The sequence below is a fragment of the Phacochoerus africanus genome, chromosome 7, assembly GCF_016906955.1.
Source record: "Phacochoerus africanus isolate WHEZ1 chromosome 7, ROS_Pafr_v1, whole genome shotgun sequence".
Lineage (NCBI taxonomy): Eukaryota > Metazoa > Chordata > Mammalia > Artiodactyla > Suidae > Phacochoerus > Phacochoerus africanus.
Window position 1 is genome coordinate 90,772,792 of NC_062550.1, and position 24,299 is coordinate 90,797,090.

General features: G+C 39.1%; 1 protein-coding gene across 1 annotated transcript in view; it reads right to left on the reverse strand.

Annotated features, from left to right (window-relative positions):
* CFAP54 (cilia and flagella associated protein 54) overlaps positions 1-24,299 on the reverse strand; it is a 308,666-nt gene that overhangs the window by 213,892 nt on the left and 70,475 nt on the right. The window contains exons 20-22 of the mRNA XM_047788234.1: positions 12,125-12,301; positions 8,624-8,716; positions 8,170-8,355 (exon numbers count right to left, since the gene is read on the reverse strand). Of these exons, the coding sequence (XP_047644190.1) occupies positions 8,170-8,355; positions 8,624-8,716; positions 12,125-12,301 (456 nt within the window). The remainder of the gene's footprint in view (positions 1-8,169; positions 8,356-8,623; positions 8,717-12,124; positions 12,302-24,299) is intronic.

Here is a 24,299-nt window from a genome sequence, read left to right on the forward strand (position 1 = left end):
CAGCATCATCACTGCTGTGGCTTGGATCATAACTATGGTGCGGGTTCCATCCCTGGTCCAGGGACTTCCAAATGCAGTGGACATGGCCAAAACAAAACAAAACAAAACAAACAAAAAACAACCCACAAAAAAACAAAAAAAAACCCCAAAATATTAAGATTTATAAATTGAGTCTTTGTGGGTTAAGAGAGGAGTATCATGTCAGCAGGCTCAAAGGTGGGTAACTAGTAGTGATGTGTAGAAGAGATTTGAAAGGGGATGGGATTAAAAGGAGAAAGAAGCACTAGAAGGCTCGTGAAACAACTAGGTACAGGAGAGACCTCCTCCTTGATACGTGACCTTCACCTGGCTTCTACATGCCTCTTCAGCTGCCTTGGCAAGCTCCTCCCCCTTTCCCCAGTCTCTTTATATTGGCATGCCCAGGGCTCTGTCTTTGGACCTCTCCTCTCCTGTCTGCACTCATCTCCTTGGTGGGATCATCCAGCCCCGTGGCTTTAGTGGTCACAAGACTACACTCAAATCCCTCTCCTGCCCAGACCTCTCTCCAAACTCCAGATCCATACAGCTAACTGACTACTCAACAATTCTCCTTGAATACCTAATAAACATCTTAACCTTAACATGCCCCAAACTGCATTTCTGATCTCCCCCTGCCCCAAATCTACACCACCCAGAGCCTCTCCTGACTCAGTTGATGTCAAGTCTGTCCTTCCAGTTGGGCAGCTAAATATTTAGAGTCATCTTCTATTTTTCTCTGTCCATTGTTTCTGTCAGGAACTCTTGTCAACCTCTCCTTCAAAACATAGCCAGAATCTGGCCTCTTCTCACCACATCGACCACTGTCATAATGGCCAAGCCACCCCCATTTCTCGATTGACTCCAGCAATAGACAGCTCCCTCTGCTTCCATCCTTATCCCCCTATGGTCTATGGACGACATAGCAGCCAAGGTGAGCCTTTGACATAGAAGTCGCATTATGTCATCCTAGTACTTTGAGCCCTCTCCAGCGGTTGCCCATTTTACTCAATGTGAAAGCCAAAGTCTTCCAACGGCACAGAGGTCTCTTCACGGTGTGCCATCCCTCCCACCCACTCACCTTTCGCCTCCCTGACCAACCCTTTTACTCTCCATTGGCCGCTCTGCTCCAGTTGTCCTAGTCTCCCAGCTGTTTATCAAACATGCCATGTGCACTTCAGGATCCTTCTGTGGAATGTTCTTCCCCCAGAGAGCCACTCCCTCATCTGCTTCGAGTCTCTGCTCAAATCTCATCTTCTAAATGATGCCTCCTCTGATCAGCCTCCTTAATACTATGCAATAATAATCCCTTCCTTTGCCCCACTTCACATTCCCAGTTCCTCTGACCATGCTCCACATTTTCTTCCCATAGAACTGAACTTCTAACATATGAGATAATTTATTTCCCTATTATTTCATTGTTTATTACCTACATCCCATGACGACATTTTGCTCACTTCCCTTAGAACAACGGTCCTCAAAGTATGGTCCCTGCATCACCCAGGGACTTGCTATAAATGCAAAATTCTTGGGCCCTACGCCAGACTTAGTGACTCATAAACTCTGGCGGTGGGATCAGCCATCTGTTTAACCAGCCCTGCAGATCACTGTGGTGCAGGCTCGAGTTTTAGAAGCACGAGCCTAGACCAATGCCTGGCACAGAGTAAGAACTCAATAATAATGGGTTAAATGAACTTAAAAATCCTCTTTAACTGATAATTTCCTTTTACCTACAGAAGAGGACACCCAGAAACTGTATACAATAACATGATTGACTGGCCCCAGGTGAATGCATGACACAAGCTGTCCCCCTCCCCTGCCCCCCCCAAAGAAAGATGCACCCCCCCACCACCACCAACACACACACCAAAGTTTGGTTCTGATGTTAAGGCTGATGGCACTGCATGCACCAGGAGAATTTGAGAGAAAAGTTTATTCGCACAAAGAGTCCCTCAGGGAGAGTCCCTCGGGCGGGCACAGGCAGGTCTGGGCTGGCCTGGGCAGAGCAGAAGGAATGGGTTAGGCCTTGATTAGTGGCCGGGAGGTAAAACTAAAGAAAATTCCCGCTGGCACCAAAGGAGAAGGTAAACTCACAGACCTCCCTGTCACCTGCCCATATGGGAGGCCAAAGGCAACAAGAAGGGTGAAGTGTGGAATTCCCGTCATGGCGCAGTGGTTAACGAATCCGACTAGGAACCATGAGGTTGCGGGTTCGATCCCTGGCCTTGCTCAGTGGGTTAAGGATCTGGCGTTGCCATGAGCTGTGGTGTAGGCCGAAGACTCGGCTTGGATCCCGTGTTGCTGTGGCTCCGGTGTAGGCTGGCGGCTACAGCTCCGATTAGACCCCTGGCCTGGGAACCTCCATATGCCGCGGGAGCAGCTCTTTCTAGGGAAAAAAAAAAAAAAAGAAGGGTGAGGTATAAAAACAAGTCAGTGGCCAAATATTTTTATTTTTATTTTATTTTTTGCCTTTTGGGGACTGCACCTGTGGCATATGGAGGTTCCCAGGCTAGGGGTCAAATCAGAGCTGCCACAGCTCACAGCAATGCCAGATCCTTAACCCACTGAATGAGGGCTGGGGATTGAACTCATGTCCTCATGGATACTAGTTGGGTTCATTTAACTTCCAAGTAGTGGCCAAATATTTAAAACAAGATCAGACTCTTTTTTTACATTGGGTGAGCCAGTCAAATTCTCTTTCCCAGGAAGTTGGAATCAAGACTAAAATATAGGCAGCCAGCATCTGTATATAGCTGAAACCGAAGGATATATAAAAACTCAGGGGCTGCCGTTTTTCCTCCAGAGATGGAAGAGGAAGTCAGTCTTTCAAGAGACAGACACCAGTGTAAGACTCAGAGCTGCCTGGACTCTGCAGCCTTACTGGGGCCTGGCTGCGTTCTTCCAAGCAGGCGTACTTGCAATCAGGGGCTTAATTGAAACCATAAGTCAAAATAAACTAAACAAAGGTCACTGTTGTGGCGATGAGATTGATTTTAAAGGAAAAGAAAAAAGACAGCTCAAAGGAAGAGGAGATGACACCTAGCATAGAACCTGGCACAAAACAGACACTGAATTCATCAATAAATAGATGAGCACGGAGCAAGGTAATGTTCAGTTAGAGGCTAAGAGGGAAAAGAAGAATTGAAACTTCTTAATGAGGTTTAAAAATAGGGATGACTATCTTTTATCTGGTAGCTCTAATTTTTTTTTTTATTGGAATGGTCATAGACAAAAGGCAAACCTCTATTCATAAAAGAGTTTCAATGAATTCTTATCCGAATTGGAAAAAATGTACGAATTTCATTTCCTTTTCTCTTGCACCATTGTGATTCCTGACCCAGCATCAAACTCTACTGCTCATACTGATTATGACGACCTGCAGAAAAGCACCACCCCGGGCAGAGAACAGACTGGGGAGATGTGGGCTCCAGAAGAACTCAGCACAGGCTACATGCTAAGCACACGATTTCCCCAGAACCAGGACAGCGCAGGAGGAAGGCATGAGCGAGTTCAAGTGTCTGGCTCACCACCTGCTATCAGAGTAAAGCTGGGCAAATTACTTAACTTCCCTACGACAGTCTTTCTGGAGTAAAATGGGATTGAAATCAAAGTAGTAACACCACCTCAGAGAGTTATTACTGTAATCAATGGAATAGTGAATTTTAAAATGTCTATCATGCAGTAGTCTTTTTAATGAATGCTGTTTCTCAGTCTCGTACCTCCACAAGCCATTGTGCCCACTCACTATTTGCTTTAGAAATGCAATAGCCCAGCACTACGTGGCATTTGGCCTTATGTCCATTTTACAGATAGGGAAGGTGAGATCAAGCAATTTTCCTAAAATCGTGCTCACAGATTTCTAGTTTTCTATACTTTATATCACATTACCTAGCCATTCTCAATTTCAAAGGGAATAATAAAAAGAAACGAGGCTATAAAGAAGGGGAAATTGGAAAGTATCTACAGAAAGTATGTAATTCATAAAAGTTCCTCAAAAAAATTGTCCAGATAGGCGTTCCCGTTGTGGCTCAGAGAGTTACAAATCCAACTAGTATCCATAAGGATGTGGCTTTGATCCCTGGCCTCGCTCAGTGGGTTAAAAGATCAGGTGGTGCCATGAGCTTTGGTGGGGGTCACAGACACGGCTCAGATCCCACGTTGCTGTGGCTGGGTTATAGACCAGCAAGCCTGGGAACCCTAGCCTGGGAACTTCCATATACTTACTTCAGGCGTGGCTCTAAAAAGGCAAAAAATTAATGAATAAGAATGAAAAATTTTAAAAAATTTTCTAGATAGTCTAAATTAGTTTTCTATAATAAGTTTAAAAAATTTAAAAAAATTTTCTAGATAGTCTAAATTAGTTTTCTATAATAAGTTCACCTAACTTTACTGTTGTCTATAGAATAATGTTTAGTAAAAGCACAACCTAAAACTGCAAGCCAAGTCTATATCATAGGTATCTACTGAAATAACTCCATATTTTACTATAAAATATCTATTTTTAAAGAACAAAATTATCCTGAAACTAAAAACTAACCACTCTCATGAGAAAATTGCAATGTTTTTCACTGCTATTCCAAAAGAAAGGTACATTTTCCTGCTAGAATTTAAAAGCTAAATTTAAGGTTTAAGTTAAGGAGGAAACTTTGTGGGGAAATTTTGCTTTAGCCACTTAACATTATGAGAGAGAATGCTCATAAACTGTGTCATAAATGAAATACAGTACCAAATATAATATCAATAAAGATACACAGGTCATTAATTTATGGCACTTCTCATTATCCTAGCAGTATAGCTTGGACTTCATTTTATTAACTTTCAATGAAAGATCTGCTAAATGAAGCCCAAGAGTCAAACCTCTCCCTGGAGAAAAATTAGGCCTTGATGAAATATTTGGTCCCTCACTTTGAAATAACTCCATCACTGCAAATTAGGAAATATATTAGATTCCAAAGAAATCAAAACATCAGAAAACCATGAGCTGATATGACATGCTAAACCAATGCTAGACAAATCCTAGCAATTCTCTCAATTTAATTTACTTTGAAAAATATGATAATATAAAATGCCACTAAGAACTCAGCTTATAATACTAATCAACTACTAAGAGGAAAAAAAGTAAAATGGAAATATGATAAAATTTAGAACATCCATCAGTACTACAGCCAACCTAGGCTTAAAATTAGATGCTTGAGACTTGGGTCAATGAGTCCCTTTTTCTAGTACTCTATTCACTGGTGACATGTTTTAAGTCAGGCAATCATTTCAGCAAAAAATGTTAATTTATGAGTATAACCCATAACTAAGAACAACAGTAATATTTATTAAGTGCCTACTGTGTGATAAGTGCTACAGTTAAATATCTGACACGCATAATTCCATTTAATACTCATAGGAATTCTGGTAGGTAAAGACTATTATTACGTCACTTCATAGATAAAAGTTATTTGCCCAGTATCACATGGCTAGTGTTTGAGGAGCTGAAACTTAAACACAGGTCTTTCTCTGTCAACCCAGAAACTTTATTTCTATACTGTTGATCCTAAAAAAATAATGACGGATGCAGGAAAAGATCACTAACTATCAGAGAAAGGCACACCAGAATGACAGTGACATCTCATCTTACTCTGGTCACAGCGGTCACCACCAAAAGATTACACATAATGGAAGCTGGAGAGGATCTGAAGAAAAAGGAACCCTCCCACGCTGTTGGTGGGAATGTAAATCGCTGCAGCCACCATGGGAAGTGGTATGGAAGTTCCTTAAAAAACTAAAACTAGAACCACCATACGATGCAGCAACCCTACTCCTGGGCACACATCTGGAAAAGATGAAAACTCCAATTTGAAAAGATCATGCATGCCAGTGTTCACAGTAGCACTATTCACAATAGCCAAGACATGGAAACAACACAAGTCCCCATCAACAGGTAAGTGGTTTAAGATGTGGTATGTATATTCCACACTATATATAATGTGTGTGTGTGTGTGTGTGTGTGTGTGTGTGTGTGTGTGTATTGGAATATTACTCAGTCATAAAAAAGAATGAAATATGGTCATTTGCAGCAACTTGCATGGACCCGGAGATTATCATACTAAGTGAAGGAATTCAAAAAGAGAAAGACAAGTACCCTATGGTATCACTTATTGTGGAATCTAAAATATGACACAAATGAACTTATTTATGAAAGAGAAACAGACTCGCAGACATAGAAAACAAACTTATGGTTATCATAGGTAAAGAATGGAGAAGAAGGATAAATGAGGAGTATGAAATTAAGAGATACAAACTACTATACATAAAATAAATCAGCAAGCAACAGGGAGTTATTGTATAGCACAGGGAATTATATTCAATATCCTATAATAACTTAAATTTAAAAATAATCTGAAAAAAATATATATATATATAACTGAAACACTTTGTTGTACACCTGAAACTAACACATTATAAATCAACTTCTTCAATCAAAAAATTTTTAAGGATTTAGATAAAAGAATGTGCATTTGCAGCTTTGCTTATCAATACAAAACACTAGAAAGTATCTAGGAGTTCACGTCATGGTGCGGCGGAAATGAATCCGACTAGGAGCCATGAGGTTGCGGGTTCCATCCCTGGCCTTGTTCAGTGGGTTAAGGATCCAGCATTGCCCTGAGCTATGGTGTAGGTCACAGATGCGGCTCGGATCTGGTGTTGCTGTGGCTCTGGCGCAGGCCGGTAGTTATGGCTCCAATTCGACGCCTAGCCTGGGAACCTCCATATGCTACAGGTGTGGCCCTAATAGCACAAAAGACACACACACACACACAAAAAAAAAAAAAAAAAAAGAAAGAAAGAAAGAAAGAAAGAAAGAAAGAAAGAAAGAAAGAAAGAAAGAAAGAAAGAAAGAAAAGAAAGCATCTAAATATCCAACAGTGAAGAATTATTAAATAAACCATGATGCGTATATATTTTTCTTATTGAAGTATAGTTGGTTTACAATGTTCTGTTATTCTCAGGTGTACAGAAAAGTAATTCAGTTGTATATTTTTTCATATTCTTCTCCATTATGGTAACTATAGGATAATATAGTTCCTTGTGCCATACAGTAGGACCTTGTGGTCTATTTTAAATATATTAATTTATATCTGCTAATCCCAGACTCCTCATTTATCCCTCCCCTGCCCCTATCCCCTTTGGTAGCCATAAGTTTGTTTTCTATGTCAGGGAGTCTGTTTCTGTTTCATAAATAAGTTCATTTGTGTCATGGTTTAGATCCCACATTTAAGTGATACCATATGGCACTTGTCTTTCTCTTCACGACTTCCTTCACTTAGTGTGACCATCTCTAGGTCCATCCACGTCACTGCAGGTCGGATTTTTTCATTCTTTTTACAGCTGAGTCAGACTCCATGTGTATATACACCCATATATACACTAGGATATATTTTTAAGATGCAATGCCATCCAGCCATTAAAAATTACGTTTTGAAAGAATCCTTAATGGAATGGGAGGAAAGTCAATTATGTATTGAATAAAAATATCAGATGTCAAATAATATGTACACTATGATTTAAATTATGTATTATATATATGTGCAGGTATATATGTGTATATATATACATATTGTGTGTAGACCTAAAATAAATGGATATCTCTAGGTCAGGGTTTCTCAACTTTCGCACTATTGACATTTCAGACTGGATCTAACACTTTGCTCGGGGAGGGAGTGCTGTCCTTTGCACTGCAGGGCACTTATCAGCACTCCTGGCCTCTACCCTCTGGGCCCTGGTAGCCCTCCTCTAGATTGTGACCAAACATTAACACAGAACCCAAGTCCCTGGGGGCCCTTAGAACTGCTTCAGATTAACAACTGTTAACTCTGGATAAGAGGAAAACAGATGAGATTTATTTCCAAAATTTCTGAAATCAACACGACTTGCATTTAAAACCCAGGTGGAAAAAAATGTCATCTTAAAAAAGCAAACTCACAAATAAGATGAGGAATGAGTCATGGGTTAAGAGACTACACTGCAATCATGGAAAATATGTATCACAGGAGTTTTAGAATATCTTTTTTTCATCAGAAATTACTTAGTAACTGCTTAACAGAAAACAAAACAAAACAAACAAACAAAAAACCCATAGAGGAAAGAACTCGAAATCTCTGCTACCTGTGTCAGTAACATCCGAGTAGTGACAGCAGAAAGAGGTGGGTAAACCAGAATTGGTTTAGTTGTCTCCCCAACAGCATCTCCAATGAGCTTCCCATTAGAACAATAAGCAGCAACTGCAAAGATGTATTTTTCATTGGTTTCTAAACCTTTTACTTCAAAGATGCTTTTGCCATCAGCTGGTATCTATTAACAAAAACACATTTCAAGTTACGTATAGAAAATGAAAGTAATGAGACTTTAAAAATATAATTAGGTGACCCTTATCCGTTAAGGGAGAAAACGTTTTCATTTACTGTTAAGATTTTAGTTATAACAAGTCAAAATCAGGGAAAGTCACTAAACTAATGACTACCTAAAGGGGAAAAAAAAAAAAAAAACCCACTCAATTGTCATTAACAAGACTTTAGCTAAGATCTCCTGACATTCCAAGGTTCTTTTTAATTTGACGTACCGCTTCCCCTGAGTTTGGGAGATGGTTATTATTTAGTCTCACTTTTCCATAGCTCCCTTTTGCTTTGCATCCCAAAATGCAGTACCAGGAGACCTGCCAAGGAGAGAGATAAGCCCGTCATCTGTAGTCTATTTAACAAGGCATTCAATTTCTTTTATCGTGATGTGGCCAAAGGAATAGTTTCTTGTAGAAAAAATATAACGATTTGAGTTTTAAAACATGAAACCTAAGTTTACAAAAATGTCTAGGTTCGATCTTTGAAAAAAGGCAAATGCAGTTTTTACCTGGGACTACTGAGACTAAAATATTATTCATTATTATTTTTAACTACTATGAAATGAGCAGTTCCTATGTGTTAAGTATTGTTAGGAAATTTGCATATACTTTCTAATATTCACAACATCCCTCTGAGATAGGATTACTATTGCCATTTTACTTTCTAAAACATGGAGATGGAGAGGTGTTCAATAATTTGCCCAAGATGAGAGAGTGGCAAGGAGGGACTCCAAACATGGCTTAATCTTGATGAAAAACAGATCAACACTGAAATAATTTTGATATCTTATTTAATAATATATGACCAAAAGCAGATGGTAAAAGAAGCAAGATACAAAATGTCAGTATTTTAAATAAAAGGTAAAAATGCATACGAAAAAGCCTGGAAGAACATGTTCTGAAATAGGAAAGTGGGAGAACCTGGATGGTTAAATGATAAGATTATGGGTAATTTTTTCTCTAGTTTATAAATTTTCTGAAACACGGCATTCCCTTGATAATGCTTCAATACAGACGTCAAACAAAAGCAAAATGCAAATTACACCGAAACAATCAAACTTAAACTGGACCAAATGGTTAGACAATGGCCTTTTTGCCAAGATGTCAAATACTGGAGCTTCCTCATTGTGATGAACTATTCTCACTGCAGGGGATGCGGGAGCGAGTTTACACCCAGGGAAAAGCATTATTAGGAGCCACACTGTCCAGGGGTTAGTGATGAAAAGGCTGTCATTGTGTGGCACTGCCTTTTCCCCCAAGGTTCCACCTCACAGTTCAACTACTAAACGAGAAAAAAGAGAAAATGTAATTGTCTCGAAGAAGCAACTGCCTCTAATGGCTTAGCCTGCTGTTTTTTTCCTCAGGTCAACAGAAAAATCCTAATTGTGTCCTGTCTGCACAAGGAGTTCTCAACTCTGACTATGCAGCAGAATCATTTTTCAAAATACAGTTTTGTACAGAATCCACAATTTTTTAAAAATTGTATATATCCAAGGCCTGCCTCGCCTCAATGAATAAGAACGTCTGGGGCAAATAGCCAAAGTTTTGTGTTTCCAAAGATTTCTCAGGTGATAGAGGAGACAAGGCAAACTTCAAGGACAGAGAGAACCCTGAAGAAACTTGGAAGCTGAAGGCTGGGAGGAAAACATTCAGCTGACTCTCAGAAGACAAAAAAAATTAGAAACTAACTTTCCTTGACTTCTCATGCAAAAAGGGTACCTTAGAGAAAAAAAAAAAAAAAAAAAAAAAAGGCAGAAAGAGAGTGTTTTATGACGTACTTCACTATTGCTCTAAGTTAAGCTCCACGTATAAACGAGAATTTGAAGGGTAAATTCTCCCTCAATATTTACAGGCAGTCTTTATATTTCTACTTTGTTCCACAGATGAAAACAGCCTAGTTGTGTAACCCTAAGAAGCAATGTGTCCTTAGAATCCTCTACATAAGAGTAAGGACACCATGGACAAACTGCCACTCATTTGTGAATAAAAGTTTATAAATAATATGAGCTTTTTCAACTATTAAAACAGATGTTAATGCAACGAATGCCGTAACAAGAAATGTGGACAAAAGATGGCTGAAATCGCAAACTAGAAAATGTATTTAAGCCCATAGCACCATCTAGCGCTGAGGAGTGGGAAACACCAAGTCTAATTTCCAGGCGCACACAGCTCTACCGAGGTATAGTATACACCAACTTCACGCCATGGGCCGAGGGGCGAGGCATGCAACTGCAGGGCACGTATGGGACTCGCATGTCTTCCTATGTCTAAGCACTGTGAAATAAACTAGCCACTAATGTGACATGTATTGACAAGATCTTGTTCACTAAACCAAAACATTCCAATAGAAGCAAACAAAAAACGCTTGGTACATCATCCAGTCTTAGTTCTGCACTGAATTTCCAGAATCGGTGACTCCTCATTCTCAAATAGATTCCCAAAACCCCAACCTGAATTTTAAAACTACTAGTAGTTGCAATAGTGCATTACACAGTTAAGTGTAAGCTGGATATGGCTTCTATCCCCCTAACTGTAAGGCATTACTAAGGCGGTGTTAACTTCTCACTGAGGTCCATCTCCCAGTGGGCTGAAGCTCCTCAAAAAATGGATCCATGCTTTATTTGTGTTTATTTTCACACTTTACTGCCATAGAGCTTGAAGATATGAGACACTCGATAATGCTCAATGAACAGAATGTATGGGAAAAGAATCCGATAATATAATCACAGTGTATAACTTCATTAACTCATTTTAGCAAACTTTGCTGTCTAATACATAGAGATGAAAGGACATGGATTAATATGCCAAGAATATGATATACTATCTCATTTAATTTTCACAGTAGAAACATGTTACAGATGAAAACAAAAACAAACAAACAAAGAGACCTCACAAAGTATATTCAGATTTCCTAAGGTCACACTGCTGGGGCAAAGCTAGAATTTTAAACTGTCTTTGTCTGACTTCAAAGCCTATGACCTTTCCACTACATCAAGGTGATATAAGCTCAAGCAGAACATCCTAAGGAGAATCAAAGAAACAACTTTGTTTTTTATACAACATCAAAGAGCATGCTGTTCATTATCCAAAAGAGAAAAACTTAATACTCAAAATATAAATTAGGTAGGAACCAAATGCTTGTTAGGGAACTAAATCTCAAGTTATGGTCACATTTAGGCTAAGTTCTAAGGGATGGGAGAAAGAGCTTCAGTAAATACGTAAAGAAGTACGACTTACAATGTCTTTGGAATTATCATTTGTTTGCATTGAAAGAACCCCCATTTACTTGGAAGCACTTTGGGAAGAACCCCTCAGTTCACCACCCCCAAATTTTCTTATCTTCATTACTGGCTCTGAGAATAACTTCTATCCTATTCAACTGTCTTATTCTATTTGAATGAGACGTCAATCTTGAGCACACTAGGATGTCAGCATATGACTATGTCACGGTGATAAAGACACTTAGAGAGAGATGCTTCTCTCTTATCTCTCCTTAGTATAATTTGGGTATAGAAAAGCTGTGTGGAGCTGAAACAGAAATAGCATAAAAGGCAAGAGGGTCATGAAGAAACTAAGTAGAGTGAAGGTATTGGAATACTAATACCAGTGTTCAGAGCTTGTAAATAAGATTATTCGAGTCCTAAAAGCAGTGAAAGTATCAATCATTATATCATCAAAGTACCTGGGTTGCTCTGCTTGAGGGAGAGATCAAAACGGACAACATACCTTAACATCCGAAATAAAAGGAGCCGGTTTCAATGTCACAGAACAATGAGTTCGGGCCAGCAGAATGGGTGGAGGAGGGACTCTGCTTTTCCTTCTTTTGGTAATTTCCAAATATCTCTGATATGAATAGAGTATACTTTGTTCTGCTTCAATCTTCTCAATTAAAGAATAAGCTTCCTACAATAAAATGTGAAAATAGGAAAATATATTTCCAGAGCTTGAACTTCATTTTATTTGGAAAATGCTGGTTATGCTAAAACAACATTATCCTGAGATACGTACTTTTTGAGCCTCCGTGGAATACACATTTCCAGCATTGAATGACTTTCCAGAAGTAAAAAAACAGCTCCAAAATAAGGCCAAGTGAAAAAATAGCTAGTAAGGCAACGGCATTATATTTATATGTCTAATATGTTTATCATTTTATCATATATTAAGATAAGGCATTTCATTTTCAAATAAAATCCTCTGTATATCTGCCATCATATTACATTGTCCTTAAAAATTTTGTAACACGATTTGCATTCATGCTTATGAACTGTACACCTACACTTAAGGAAACTTGAAATGTGACTCTCAAATAATGACTATTGATATATATGAATTATGAAATTAATATTAGTGAGGGTTTCTACTATCAGCTACCAGAAATAGACAAAAATACTTATTCTATGACCCTAAAGGAAAGGCAATCACCTTTTTTAAAGATTATACATTAAGTGATAATGCATAAAACAAAAAAATAAATAAAAATTAGAAAACCTAAAAAGTATTTCAGAAGCAAAGCTAACTATATCAGCAATAATAATATATGCTAGTTAAATTTCTCTTTTACATTAAATTAAAAAGCAAAGACTCTGAGTACTAAAGCAAAAACCCACATAAAGACTAAAATTGAGTGATAGAAAATAGAATAAACCTTTCCAACAGATGGTGCTGGGACAATGAGACATCCACATGCAAAAGAAGAAAGTGGGACCTATACATCACATTACATGCAAACAGTTAACACAAAATGAATTACAGACCCAAATGTCAGAGCTAAAATTATAAAACTCTTAAAAGAAAATATAGGAGTATATCTTCACAACCTCGGGCTACAGAACAGTTTCTTAGATATGACACCAAAAGCCATCAGCGAAAGAAAAAGTAGGTCAATAGAAATTCATCAAAATTAGAAACTTCAAATGATACTGTCAGAAAAGTAAAGACAATGGACAGAATGGAATAAAATATCTGCAAATCATACAACTGATAAAGGATTTGTATTCAGAATATATAAAATACTGCTACAAGTCAATAATAAAAAGGCAAAAAGACCCCATTAAAAAATGAACAAAGTGGAAGTTTCTGTAGTGGCACAGCAGAAACGAATCCAACTAGGACATGAAGTTGTGGGTTTGATCCCTGGCCTCGCTCAGTGGGTAAGGATCTGGTGTTGCCGTGAGCTGCGGTGTAGCTTGCAGATGAAGCTCGGATCCTGTGTTGCTATGGCTGTGGTGTAGGCCATTGGCTGCAGCTCTGATTTGACCCCTAGCTTGGGAACATCCATATGCTGCGGGTGAGGCCCTAAAAAGACACATACACACACACACACACACACACACACACACACACACACACACACACAAATGAACAAAGGGTTTGAATATACATTTCTCCAAAGAAGATAAAGAAATGTCCAGTGAGCACATGAAAAGATGCACAACATCACTGGTCATCAGAGATGGAAATACAAAAAATGACTCAAGAAGCAGAAAAACCTGAACATAGGAGTAATGATAATAGAAAATGGGAAAGATACCCAAAAATCTCTTTCCCACAAGTATCAGTCTCAACTGATTTCATTTTTAAAGTATTTCAAATCTCAACGAGCTGATAATTCCAATGAAATTTTTAAAATTCTAAATGCAAAGAAAGATGGATATCATCTCAAATAATATTATAAAATTATTATAGTTTGATAACAAACCTGTAAAAATGACTACACTTAAAAATATAGAGCAATCTTCTTACAAATACAAATGCAAACATTCTAAATAAAATACTAAAACACTGCTCTAACAATATATTAAAGGAATAATGCACTATAACTAGATTTTATCTCTCCCAGGAATAAAAGGACAATTTTATATTAGGAAGTCTAAGAATATAATTCAGTTTATCCATAAATCAAATGAGAAAAAAAATATGAGTATAGGCTCAATGGCCAAAAAGATATTTGAAGTTTTAATTTAATTATTTATTTTAAAAAAGAAATCAAAAGGGACATTTAAAAATATCCTGAGAAATAAAATGAAACTACAAGATACCAAAACTTATAAGATGCAGCAAAAGTAGTTCTAAGAGGGATGTTTATATCAAAAAATGTCCCTATTAAGAACAAAGAAAAATCTCAAACAATCTAACTTCACACCTCAAGGAACTAGAAAAAGAGCAAAACTTAAAGGCCAAAGTTAGTAGAAGGAATAATAAACATTAGAGGGGAAATAAATAAAAGGGATTATAAAGACAATAGAAGAGATACACTAAAAGAAAAGCTGTTTTTTGAAAAGATAAGCAAAATTAACAGACTTTTAGCTAGACTAATAAAATATAGAGAAGACATATAAATAAAATGAGAAATGAAAGAGGAGACATTACAGCTGATACCATAAAAATACAAAAGATCATAAGAGACTACTGCAAACAATTATATGCCAATAAACTGAACAACCTAGAAGAAATAGAGAAATTCCTAGAAACATACTAAGTATCAGTAGTGAATCATAAAGAAACAGAAAATAAGAACAGACCAATAACAAGAAAGGAAATGAATCAGTGATCAAAAAATCTCCTAATAGAGAAACATCCAAGACCAGATGATTTCACTGGTAAATTCTGCCTGAAATTTAAAGAATGCAAATCCTTCTCAAACTATTCCAAAAAACTGAAAAGAAGAGGACACTTACAAACTGATTTTACAAGGCCAGCATTATCCTGATATCAAAACAAAACAAGGGTATTACAAGAGAAGAAAACTACAGATCAATATTGCTGTTGAACATATATGCAAAAATCCTCAACAAAATATTGGCAAACCAAATTCAACAGTACATTAAAAGGATCATAAGCCATGATCAAGTGGGATTTGCTTCTGGGATACAAGGATGGTTCAACATAAATATGATACAAATCAATAAATGTGAAACATTAACAAAATAAAGAATTAATATCATGATTTTAGTACATGCTGAAAACGAATTTGACAAAATTCAATATCCTTTCATAATTAAAAAGCCTCTCAACAAAATGGATATAAAAGAAACATATCTCAACATAATAAAAGCCATATATGACAAACCTAGCTAACATCATACTCAGTGGTCAAAGGCTGAAAGCAATCTCTCTAAGATCAGGTAAAAGACAAGGATGTCCACACTTAACCACTCCTATTCAACATGGTACTGGACACCCTAGCCTGAGCAATCAGAAAAGAAAAAGAAATAAAAAGCATCCAAATCAGGAGTTTCTGTCATGGCACAGTGGTTAACGAATCTGACTAGGAACCATGAGGTTGCAGGTTCGATCCCTGGCCTTGCTCAGTGGGTTGGGGATCCAGTGTTGCCGTGAGTTGTGGTGTAGGTTGCAGACACGGCTTGGATCCCGTGTTGCTGTGGCTCTGGTGTAGGCTGGTGGCTACAGCTCCGATTCAACCCCTAGCCTGGGAACCTCCATATGCTGTGGGAGTGGCCCTAGAAAAGACAAAAAGAAAAAAAGAAAAAGGAAAACAGTCTCCGTTTGTAGATGACATGATTTCATAGGTGGGAAACACTAAAGACTTAACACACACACACACACACACACACACACACACACAACTGTTAGAATTGATAAGCAAAACCAATAAGGTTTTTAACACTAACAACAAATTATCCAAAAAGGAAATTAAGAAAACAATCTCATTTACACTTTTTCACTATGGGTGAGAATTTAAACTGCTACAGTCAATATGAAAAATGTTAGAGAAGTTCCCCCAAAATTAAAAACAGAACTACCACATGATCCAGCAATCTCACTTCTGGATATGTACCCAAAGGAAAGGAATTATCTCATAGAGATAGCTGCACTCCTACATTCATTACAGGATTGCAGGATTATTCACAATAGCCAAGATATAGAAAGAACCTAAATATACATCAATGGATGAATGGATAAAGAAAATGTGGGGTGTGTTTATGTCTGTGTGTGTGTGTGTGTGTGTGTGTGTGTGTGTGTGTGTGTGTGATGGAATATTATACAGCCTTTACAAAGAAGGAAATCCTGGAGTTCCCATTGTGGTGCAGCAGAGATGAATCCGACTAGGAACCATGAGGTTGCAGGTTTGATCCCTGGCCTCACGCAGTGGGTTAAGGATCCAGCATGGCCGTGAACTGTGGTGTAGGTCTCAAACACGGCTCGTTTGAGCCGTGCATTGCTGTGTCTGTGGCGTAGGCCAGCACCTGTAGCCTAGCCTGGGAACCGCTATATACTGTGGGTGCAGCCCTAAAAAAATGCCAAAAAAAGAAGGAAATCCTGCCCTTTGTAACAAGATAGATGCCAAGTGAAATAAACCAAGCTGAGAAAGAGAAATACTGCATATCACCATTTATACGTGGAATCTAAAAAAAAAAAAAGTCAAATTCATAGATTCAGAGTAGAAGAGTGACTACCATGGGCTGAGAGAATGGGGGAAATAGGGAGACACTGGGATAAGGACACAAAGTTTCAGTTATAACACAAGTAAGTTCTAAAGATCTAATGTACAGCATGGTTAATAATACTGCACTGTATACTCGAAATTTACTAATAGAATAGATCTTGACAATTTTCGCGTACACACACACAAACACAAAGGTAACTCTATGAGGTGATACATGTGTTAATTAACCTGACTGTGGTCATCATTTCACAACGTATACACACATCAAATCACCACATTGCTCATTAGCATTGTATTTGCCACTTATACCTCAACGAAGCTGGGAGGAGGGGCAAACCTCCATAAACTAGGAAAGTTCTCTCTTTAGCATGAAAAAAAATATTAATTTTATTAGGTAGCCAAAATCATGGTTAACAGTGAAGCACTAAAAGAATCATCAATAAAACTCAGAAGGATACGGAATACCGCTATCCCTTTTCACTCTAGAAATTCCAGCCAGTTTAATAAACACAAGAAAAGAAATCCTGAAAATGAGAAGACAAAATGTCTATCTCCCAAATTTCAAGTGCAGTTCATTCTAATATAAAATCCTGTGCTGTTTCTCCTACCTATCTTTCTTTCTTTTTCTTTCTTTCTCCTCTCTCTTTCTTTCTTTCTTTCTTTTTTTTTTAAGGGCCGCAACCATGGCATATGGAGGTTCCCAGACTAGGGGTCAAATAGGAGCTGTGGTCACCAGCTGACAACACAACTATAGCAACACCAGATCCAAGCCACACTGGATCCTTAACCCACCGAGCAAGGCCAGGGATCGAACCTGCATCCTCATGGATCCCAGTCGGGTTCGTTAACCGCTGAGCCATGATGGCAACTCCTCTCCTACATGTGAAGTTTGAAATTTCCATTTGGAAATCTGGACTCAAGCTCAAAACAAAGGATAGGACTGGAGAGAGGTTCTGGGAGTCAGGCATCAAAGTGATCTTTATTTAATTATTTTTAGGGCCACACCTGCAGCATATGGAAATTCCCAGGCTAGGGGTTGAAAAGGAGCAGCAGCACCACAGCCACGGCAACGCAGGATCCTTAACCCACTGAGTGAGGCTAGGGATCGAACCTGCATACTCATAGATAGTCAGATTCGTTTCCACTGAGCTAAGATGGGAACTCCCAAAGTGATATTTATTTATTTATTTATTTTTGTCTTTTTGCTATTTTCTTGGGCCGCTTTCACGGCATATGGAGGTTCCCAGGCTAGGGGTCGAATTGGAGCTGTAGCCACCGGCCTACGCCAGAGCCACAGCAACGCGGGATCCGAGCCGCGTCTGCAACCTACACCACAGCTCACGGCAACGCCGGATCGTTAACCCACTGAGCAAGGGCAGGGACTGAACCCACAACCTCATGGTTCCTAGTCGGATTCGTTAACCACTGCACCACGACGGGAACTCCCCAAAGTGATATTTAAAGCTGAGTGAGTAAATCGGTTCCCTGTGAGAATATATATTATAGAACTATAGGGTCATATATTTTTTCCTAAGATAATGAAGCCTGGCCAAAATTTAAATCAGAATTCTCATTTTTATTTTTTATTGGAAACAGGTGACATTAAAGTCTAAAATTATTAGTAGTGATTAAAATTCATCTGTAATAGCAAGTGATTTTTAATTTTACTTGTTCTGTGTCAGGAGACTTCAAAAGAAAAAATTTTTTCTTGCATCTGCATTTCAAGAATCTTAGTTAGCTATGTGCATGGGACAATCATTCCTTCAAGTGAGAGGGGATGTGTTCTATGGTAACCATGTTTCTACAGCCTACATACCAAAGACCTTAGGCATTGGGACCCAAAGGCTAATTTATATACCCATGATCCTCAGTATAACTGTGGAACCACGGAATGAATGAGTTAAGTCAATCAAAGGGCTAGGATGCACCTGCCATTCTCTATTAGCAATCTCCATTTTACTTGCTCAACCAAACTGAGGGGAAAATGGAGAAGATGGATGGAAACAAGAGTAAGGACCAGATGTTGAAGAATCTGGTGGCATACAAGACTAGGAGAGAGTGCAGACATGAGCTGTGCCAGGCCAGCCCAGAGGACACAGCCAGCACAGAGTTGGGCACAGGCTCATTCGCCCCTCCATCCTCTACCTCCCCTAGGGGACAGATGTGCTTGCAGAGCAGGGCTCCCTTGACAGGCAGGAGTTTGCAAGAAAGAGGGCAGAGCTTAAAAAGGCAGGAGGAGTCCCAGGATAACTGTGGGAAAATGTGGAGGGAAGAAATTCCTACCTGAACAGAAGGGAGATGAAAACTTAGTTTGTTTTGACCACTAAATGCTAATGTGACTTCATGTGCATCACGGGCTGTGGAGACCAAGATATTTCAGGGTAAAATCAGTCTAAGGAAAAATTAGGCAACACAAGGGAAGGAGATCAATGCCTTGGAATTTAAAGGTTCGGAGCCTGTAAAATATACCAGCAGCACTGGCTCACTTGTCTTAATATTAGCACAGACTGCCTGTGACCTCATCTCAGTTTTACTGGCCAACTGCCCTGGGCTGACCACATTTATTCCCAAAATCTTCCTTGGTGGTTCCTCTCCAATGAACCAGCTGGACACTAATATCATCTGACCCTACTCTAGAAGCTTCTCTCTGTGTATCTATGAACCCAAATGAGACTGAAAAAAGCTTCCTGGTGTCTGCCATGGGCTATCATACAGACATTTCTCAAATCTGGTTCCTGATCAGTTTTGACTCTATAGTTTATTTTAAAATTAAGATGGTCCATCCCTACTCCAAATATACTTAATACAAATTTCCAGGGGTAGAACATCTGTCTCATCAACAAATGCCAAGGACAACTCTGAAGTACAACATGGACTGGGAACCACCAGTGTAGATAAGTAAATCAGCCTCCCCGCTTCCTCCTAAGCTCTAGCCCACCGATGGCTCCTCCAACACTTGTTCCAGCACGAACTCCCCCCACAGTCCATTTTATTCTGATCACAACTGTTTTTCCACCCTCATTTCCCTCTCTCTTTTTCTTCCCAGAACTACCTCCCTGTCAAACATCCTTCATAAGAGAAAAAAAAGCCACTCATCTGCTGATAATGCTCTTTCATATCTCTAAGTTTTTGCCTCTGTCATTTCCTCTTTCTAGAGGGTCTTGCAGTCTCTTCTGTGCCTCAAGACCCACTCAAACACTGGCTCCTCTAACTGCTTCCAAGATAAGTCCCATGGATTCAGGATCTCATTCCCTTCATTCATACAGCCTTTCTTTGCGCAGGTACAGCACAATATGGGATCTGTTTATGTGACTGTCCAAACTCTTCTAAATAATAAGCGTGTCTTGGTGGCAAGGACAGTGCTTTATCTCTTTGGGCTCAATAAATGTGTTTTGAATGAACGATAAAATTACAAAAAAAAAAGAGGATGATTTTTACTATACCTCATTTTAAGACAGCATGTTTAAAATTTTCTGTTTATGTCTTAACCATTCTTTTTTTCTTTTTAGGGCCATACCTGCAGCATATAGCAGTTTCCAGGTTAGGGGTCCAATCAGAGCTGCAGCTGCTGGCCTACATCACAGCCACGGCAACGAGGCATCCAAGCCACGTCTGCAATCTACACCCCAGCTCTTGGCAATGCCAGATCCTTAACCCACTGAGCCAGGCCAGGTAGCGAACCTACATCCTCACGGATACTAGATGGGTTCTTAACCCACTGAGCCACAATGGGAACTCCTATTTAGGCGTTTGTTTTTTTTTTTTTTTTTTTTGAAGGCAGTTCCTCAAATAGGAGGGGAAAATATCAGCAGAAAAGAAGTTCCAAAAAATCAAGAAAGAAAAATTCCCATGAAACAAGTTCTACACAATTTTGAAAGAGAAAGTTATCACTATGCATGTGGCTGTTGCCTATCCATGTCCAACGTGTTGCCTGTATATTCAACAAAAGATATTCTTCTAAACCAGCCAGTGCAACAAAAAAGAAGCTTACAGATTTAGAGAACAAACTTCTTGTGACCAGTGAGGAGAGGGAAACGGGGAGAGGCTAGGTAGAGATAGGGGATTAAGAGGTACAAACCATCATACGTAAAAGAAACTAGAAGATATATTGCACAGCACAGGGAATAGAGCCAATTATTTTGTAACTATATAATTAAAAACTATAAATGGGGAGTTCCCGTCGTGGCACAGTGGTTAACGAATCCAACTAGGAACCATGAGGTTGCGGGTTCGGTCCCTGCCCTTGCTCAGTGGGTTAACGATCCGGCGTTGCCGTGAGCTGTGGTGTAGGTTGCAGATGCGGCTCGGATCCCGCGTTGCTGTTGCTCTGGCGTAGGCCGGTGGCTACAGCTCCGATTCGACCCCTAGCCTGGGAACCTCCATATGCCGTGGGAGCAGCCCAAGAAATAGCAAAAAGACAAAAAAAAAACCAAAAAAACAAAAAAAAAACCCAAAACTATAAATGGAGTATAATGTTTAAAAATTGTGAATCACTGTACTGTATGCCTTATATAATGTTGTACATCAACTATAATTTTAAAATAATAATTTAAAAAACCATATTGTTTGAAGCTGCAAGACAATAGTACTGAAGTCCAAAGTTGTACTGTCTGAATGTAAATCTTTCTGCCTATAGTTTCCATGGGAAAGCTTGTGACCTGCCTCTCTTCATAAGTTACTCAGTGCATACGGTGACCGATTGACATTAAACACATTCAAAAATGGTTTAACACCCATAGTGCAGCAAAACCGCCATGGAAAGATACACTGCAGTTCTGAAGGGCATGATTAAGACACACCTAAACAACTATCATAAGACTGGAATGATAAAGCGCCATACTGACACTCAGCCAGTAGCTTTCCCAAGGTATATTCTGGGTTCTCAACAATATCATGTACGTTTCAGAAGGAGATAAAAAGAATCCTGGCCAAGAACACTGTTGAGAAAAAAATATATAAATTATAAGAGCTAAGTGAAAAGAAAAACATGTGGAGTTTGGTAGAGAAAAATATATCTAGAGCACCAAAAATCATTCTGCTATAACAAAATATGAATATTCCAGAGTGAAATACAAAAAAGTGGAAGATAAAAAAGTAGTAGTAGTAATAATAATAATAATGGCTAATATTTCCTGACTGCTTATTCTGTGCCAAATGCTAAGCATTTTATATGTATCATTTCATCGAATCTTCCCAAGAACTCCCGATTAACAGATGAGGAAACTAAAACTTGAGAGCATACATAACTTGACCTTGGTCATTCAGCTTGTCAGTGCGAGAAACAAAACTCTAATCCAAGAGCACTCTATCCCAAACCACTACAACTTTTTGTCTTAATACAGAATGAAGTTAAAAAGAAGCATGGAAAGGCAATCTAGATCAAGTTTTCTATGCAATAACCTTAAATATTTTACAGAAATAAATCCTAAGATGTAAATATGCTAAAACCTTCTGCCAGGAGTTTAAAGAATGGGGGTCAAAACATAACCTCATAAGAGAGGGGGTCAGAATCAGAAAGGGCTTTATTCTCTATAAGGAAGACGTCATCATAGAACAATTAAAAAGAGCTGAGAAGACCTCCGGGAAAAAAAATTGGCTTATATATTTTTCTTCCTTAAAAGGCAAGCAGAATTGATTTGACTAATATGCTATAAAGTAGGAAACATCATTTTATTTGGTAATCAAATTATTGCTAACAGTTAATATAGTGGTATTTAAGGGCCATGAGGATATAGTTCAGGAAATTTTAGAGCCAAGAGAAATTAGAACTTCTAGTGGCCTGGGCTTCTTCATTGGTTCTGCTTCCAAATTAGGACTATAAAATTAGATTCTGTGTGGATTACAAACATAATAATAATCTGCTAATCCATGATGCTCCTGTGCTTAGAGTTAAAGCACTATGACTGGATTTTGGAACTGCCAAGATCATGTTAATTATCGATTTCAGTTTCAACAAATAGTACCAGGGGAGCACTAGACGTGTCAGTTAGTGTTCTTTGCAACAGGAGCAGTGGGAAGACGAGGCTTGGACCACAGCAGGACCAGAGAGGCAGGAGCATCTACAGAACACAACCCAAAGAGTCGGATCAGGACACGGGCGCTGGGATGAACAAATGCTGACTGGTTTCCGTCTTTTTATCCCTCTGGAATTCAGATTCCAAGGAGGAAGCAACCAGCGGGCCCCGCCTGCATCATCGGTCCTCCTCTGGGCTGGCAGAGAAGAGAGCCCCTGAAAGGTCCCACCTAATAACACCTAGTGGGGAAGAAGAAATTCTTCTAAAGGTGACATTTGGAAGGGGAACGGACGCTGAACAGGAAACGGCGGTATACACCCCTGCCCAAGTATCCTTAGCACTTGGATTGAGGCGTATTCCTGCCTCTTCCTGGTGAGAAGTTGCTCAGCAAATGCTGAATGCTCGGCTGATGGACTCTGAAGTGAACTCAGAACGATGACATTAAGCCCTATGCTAACTGATCTATTTGATCAGAGGTAGATTAGGGGCATCTCAGGTTTATTCTAGATGCAATCCCTCAAAATAAATCTGAGCTCTACTGTGCAAAATGCCAACGTGGACGTCCAGAAGTCATCTAAGACAGGAAAATGAGAAAAACAAACCCCCTTCACTCAGAGGAAAAGCCAGCTGACTTGTCTGGAAAGCTAACAGGTTCTTAGCAAAGCTTTGTCCCTCATCTGTGGCTACAAGCTTGTCCTCTTTTAGTGGACTTGGAATAAAAAAAGACACCTGATGAGAGAATCCATCTCTACAAGGTCAGGAAACTTCTGAAAAACCACAACAGGATATGAATTATTGAAGAGTCCTGAAAAGACCCAGGCTGTTCAAATCTCTTTTATGGTATCAGGTGACATATTATATACTGATTTGGGGATAATTTTATGACTCGATCATGATAATGAAAAACATTCTGTGATACAGCCACAAAGAAAATGATTGCCAAGGGAAAGAAATTTATTTGTCTTCTTTAAGGAAAGAAAGTTTGGCAATTATTTGAGCCATAACATCGTTGTTTATGAGAGCACCCCGAGGACTGATCATTAAGCTTTAACACTAGGATAAAAAATTGCCATGGAGGAGCAGAGGTGGCTTGAGAAGATTTCAGGACTTCTAAATAAATATTCAACATTTCCCAGCTGATGACAATCCTTATAGAGGGCCCTTCATAAAAAGTCGAGCCTCTAAATTCCTCTCATGCATCTAAGAGGAGGTTATACTTGGAATTTTTCTTAAGTTGAAACAGTTTCATTTAATAAATGGAAGGGAGGACGAACAGGAAAACTTCAGCCTCCCCCCATCTCCAGGGAGTTCCCAGTCCCAACAGGAGCAAGACAGAGACACAGGAAGGGAACGAGCATATCACCATAATAGAAAGAGGAGACTGGAGTTCCCACCATGGGGCGGTGGGATCAGTGGCATCGCTGGAGCACTGGGACACCGGTTCGATCGCCGGCCCGGCACAGTGAGTTAAGGATTCTGC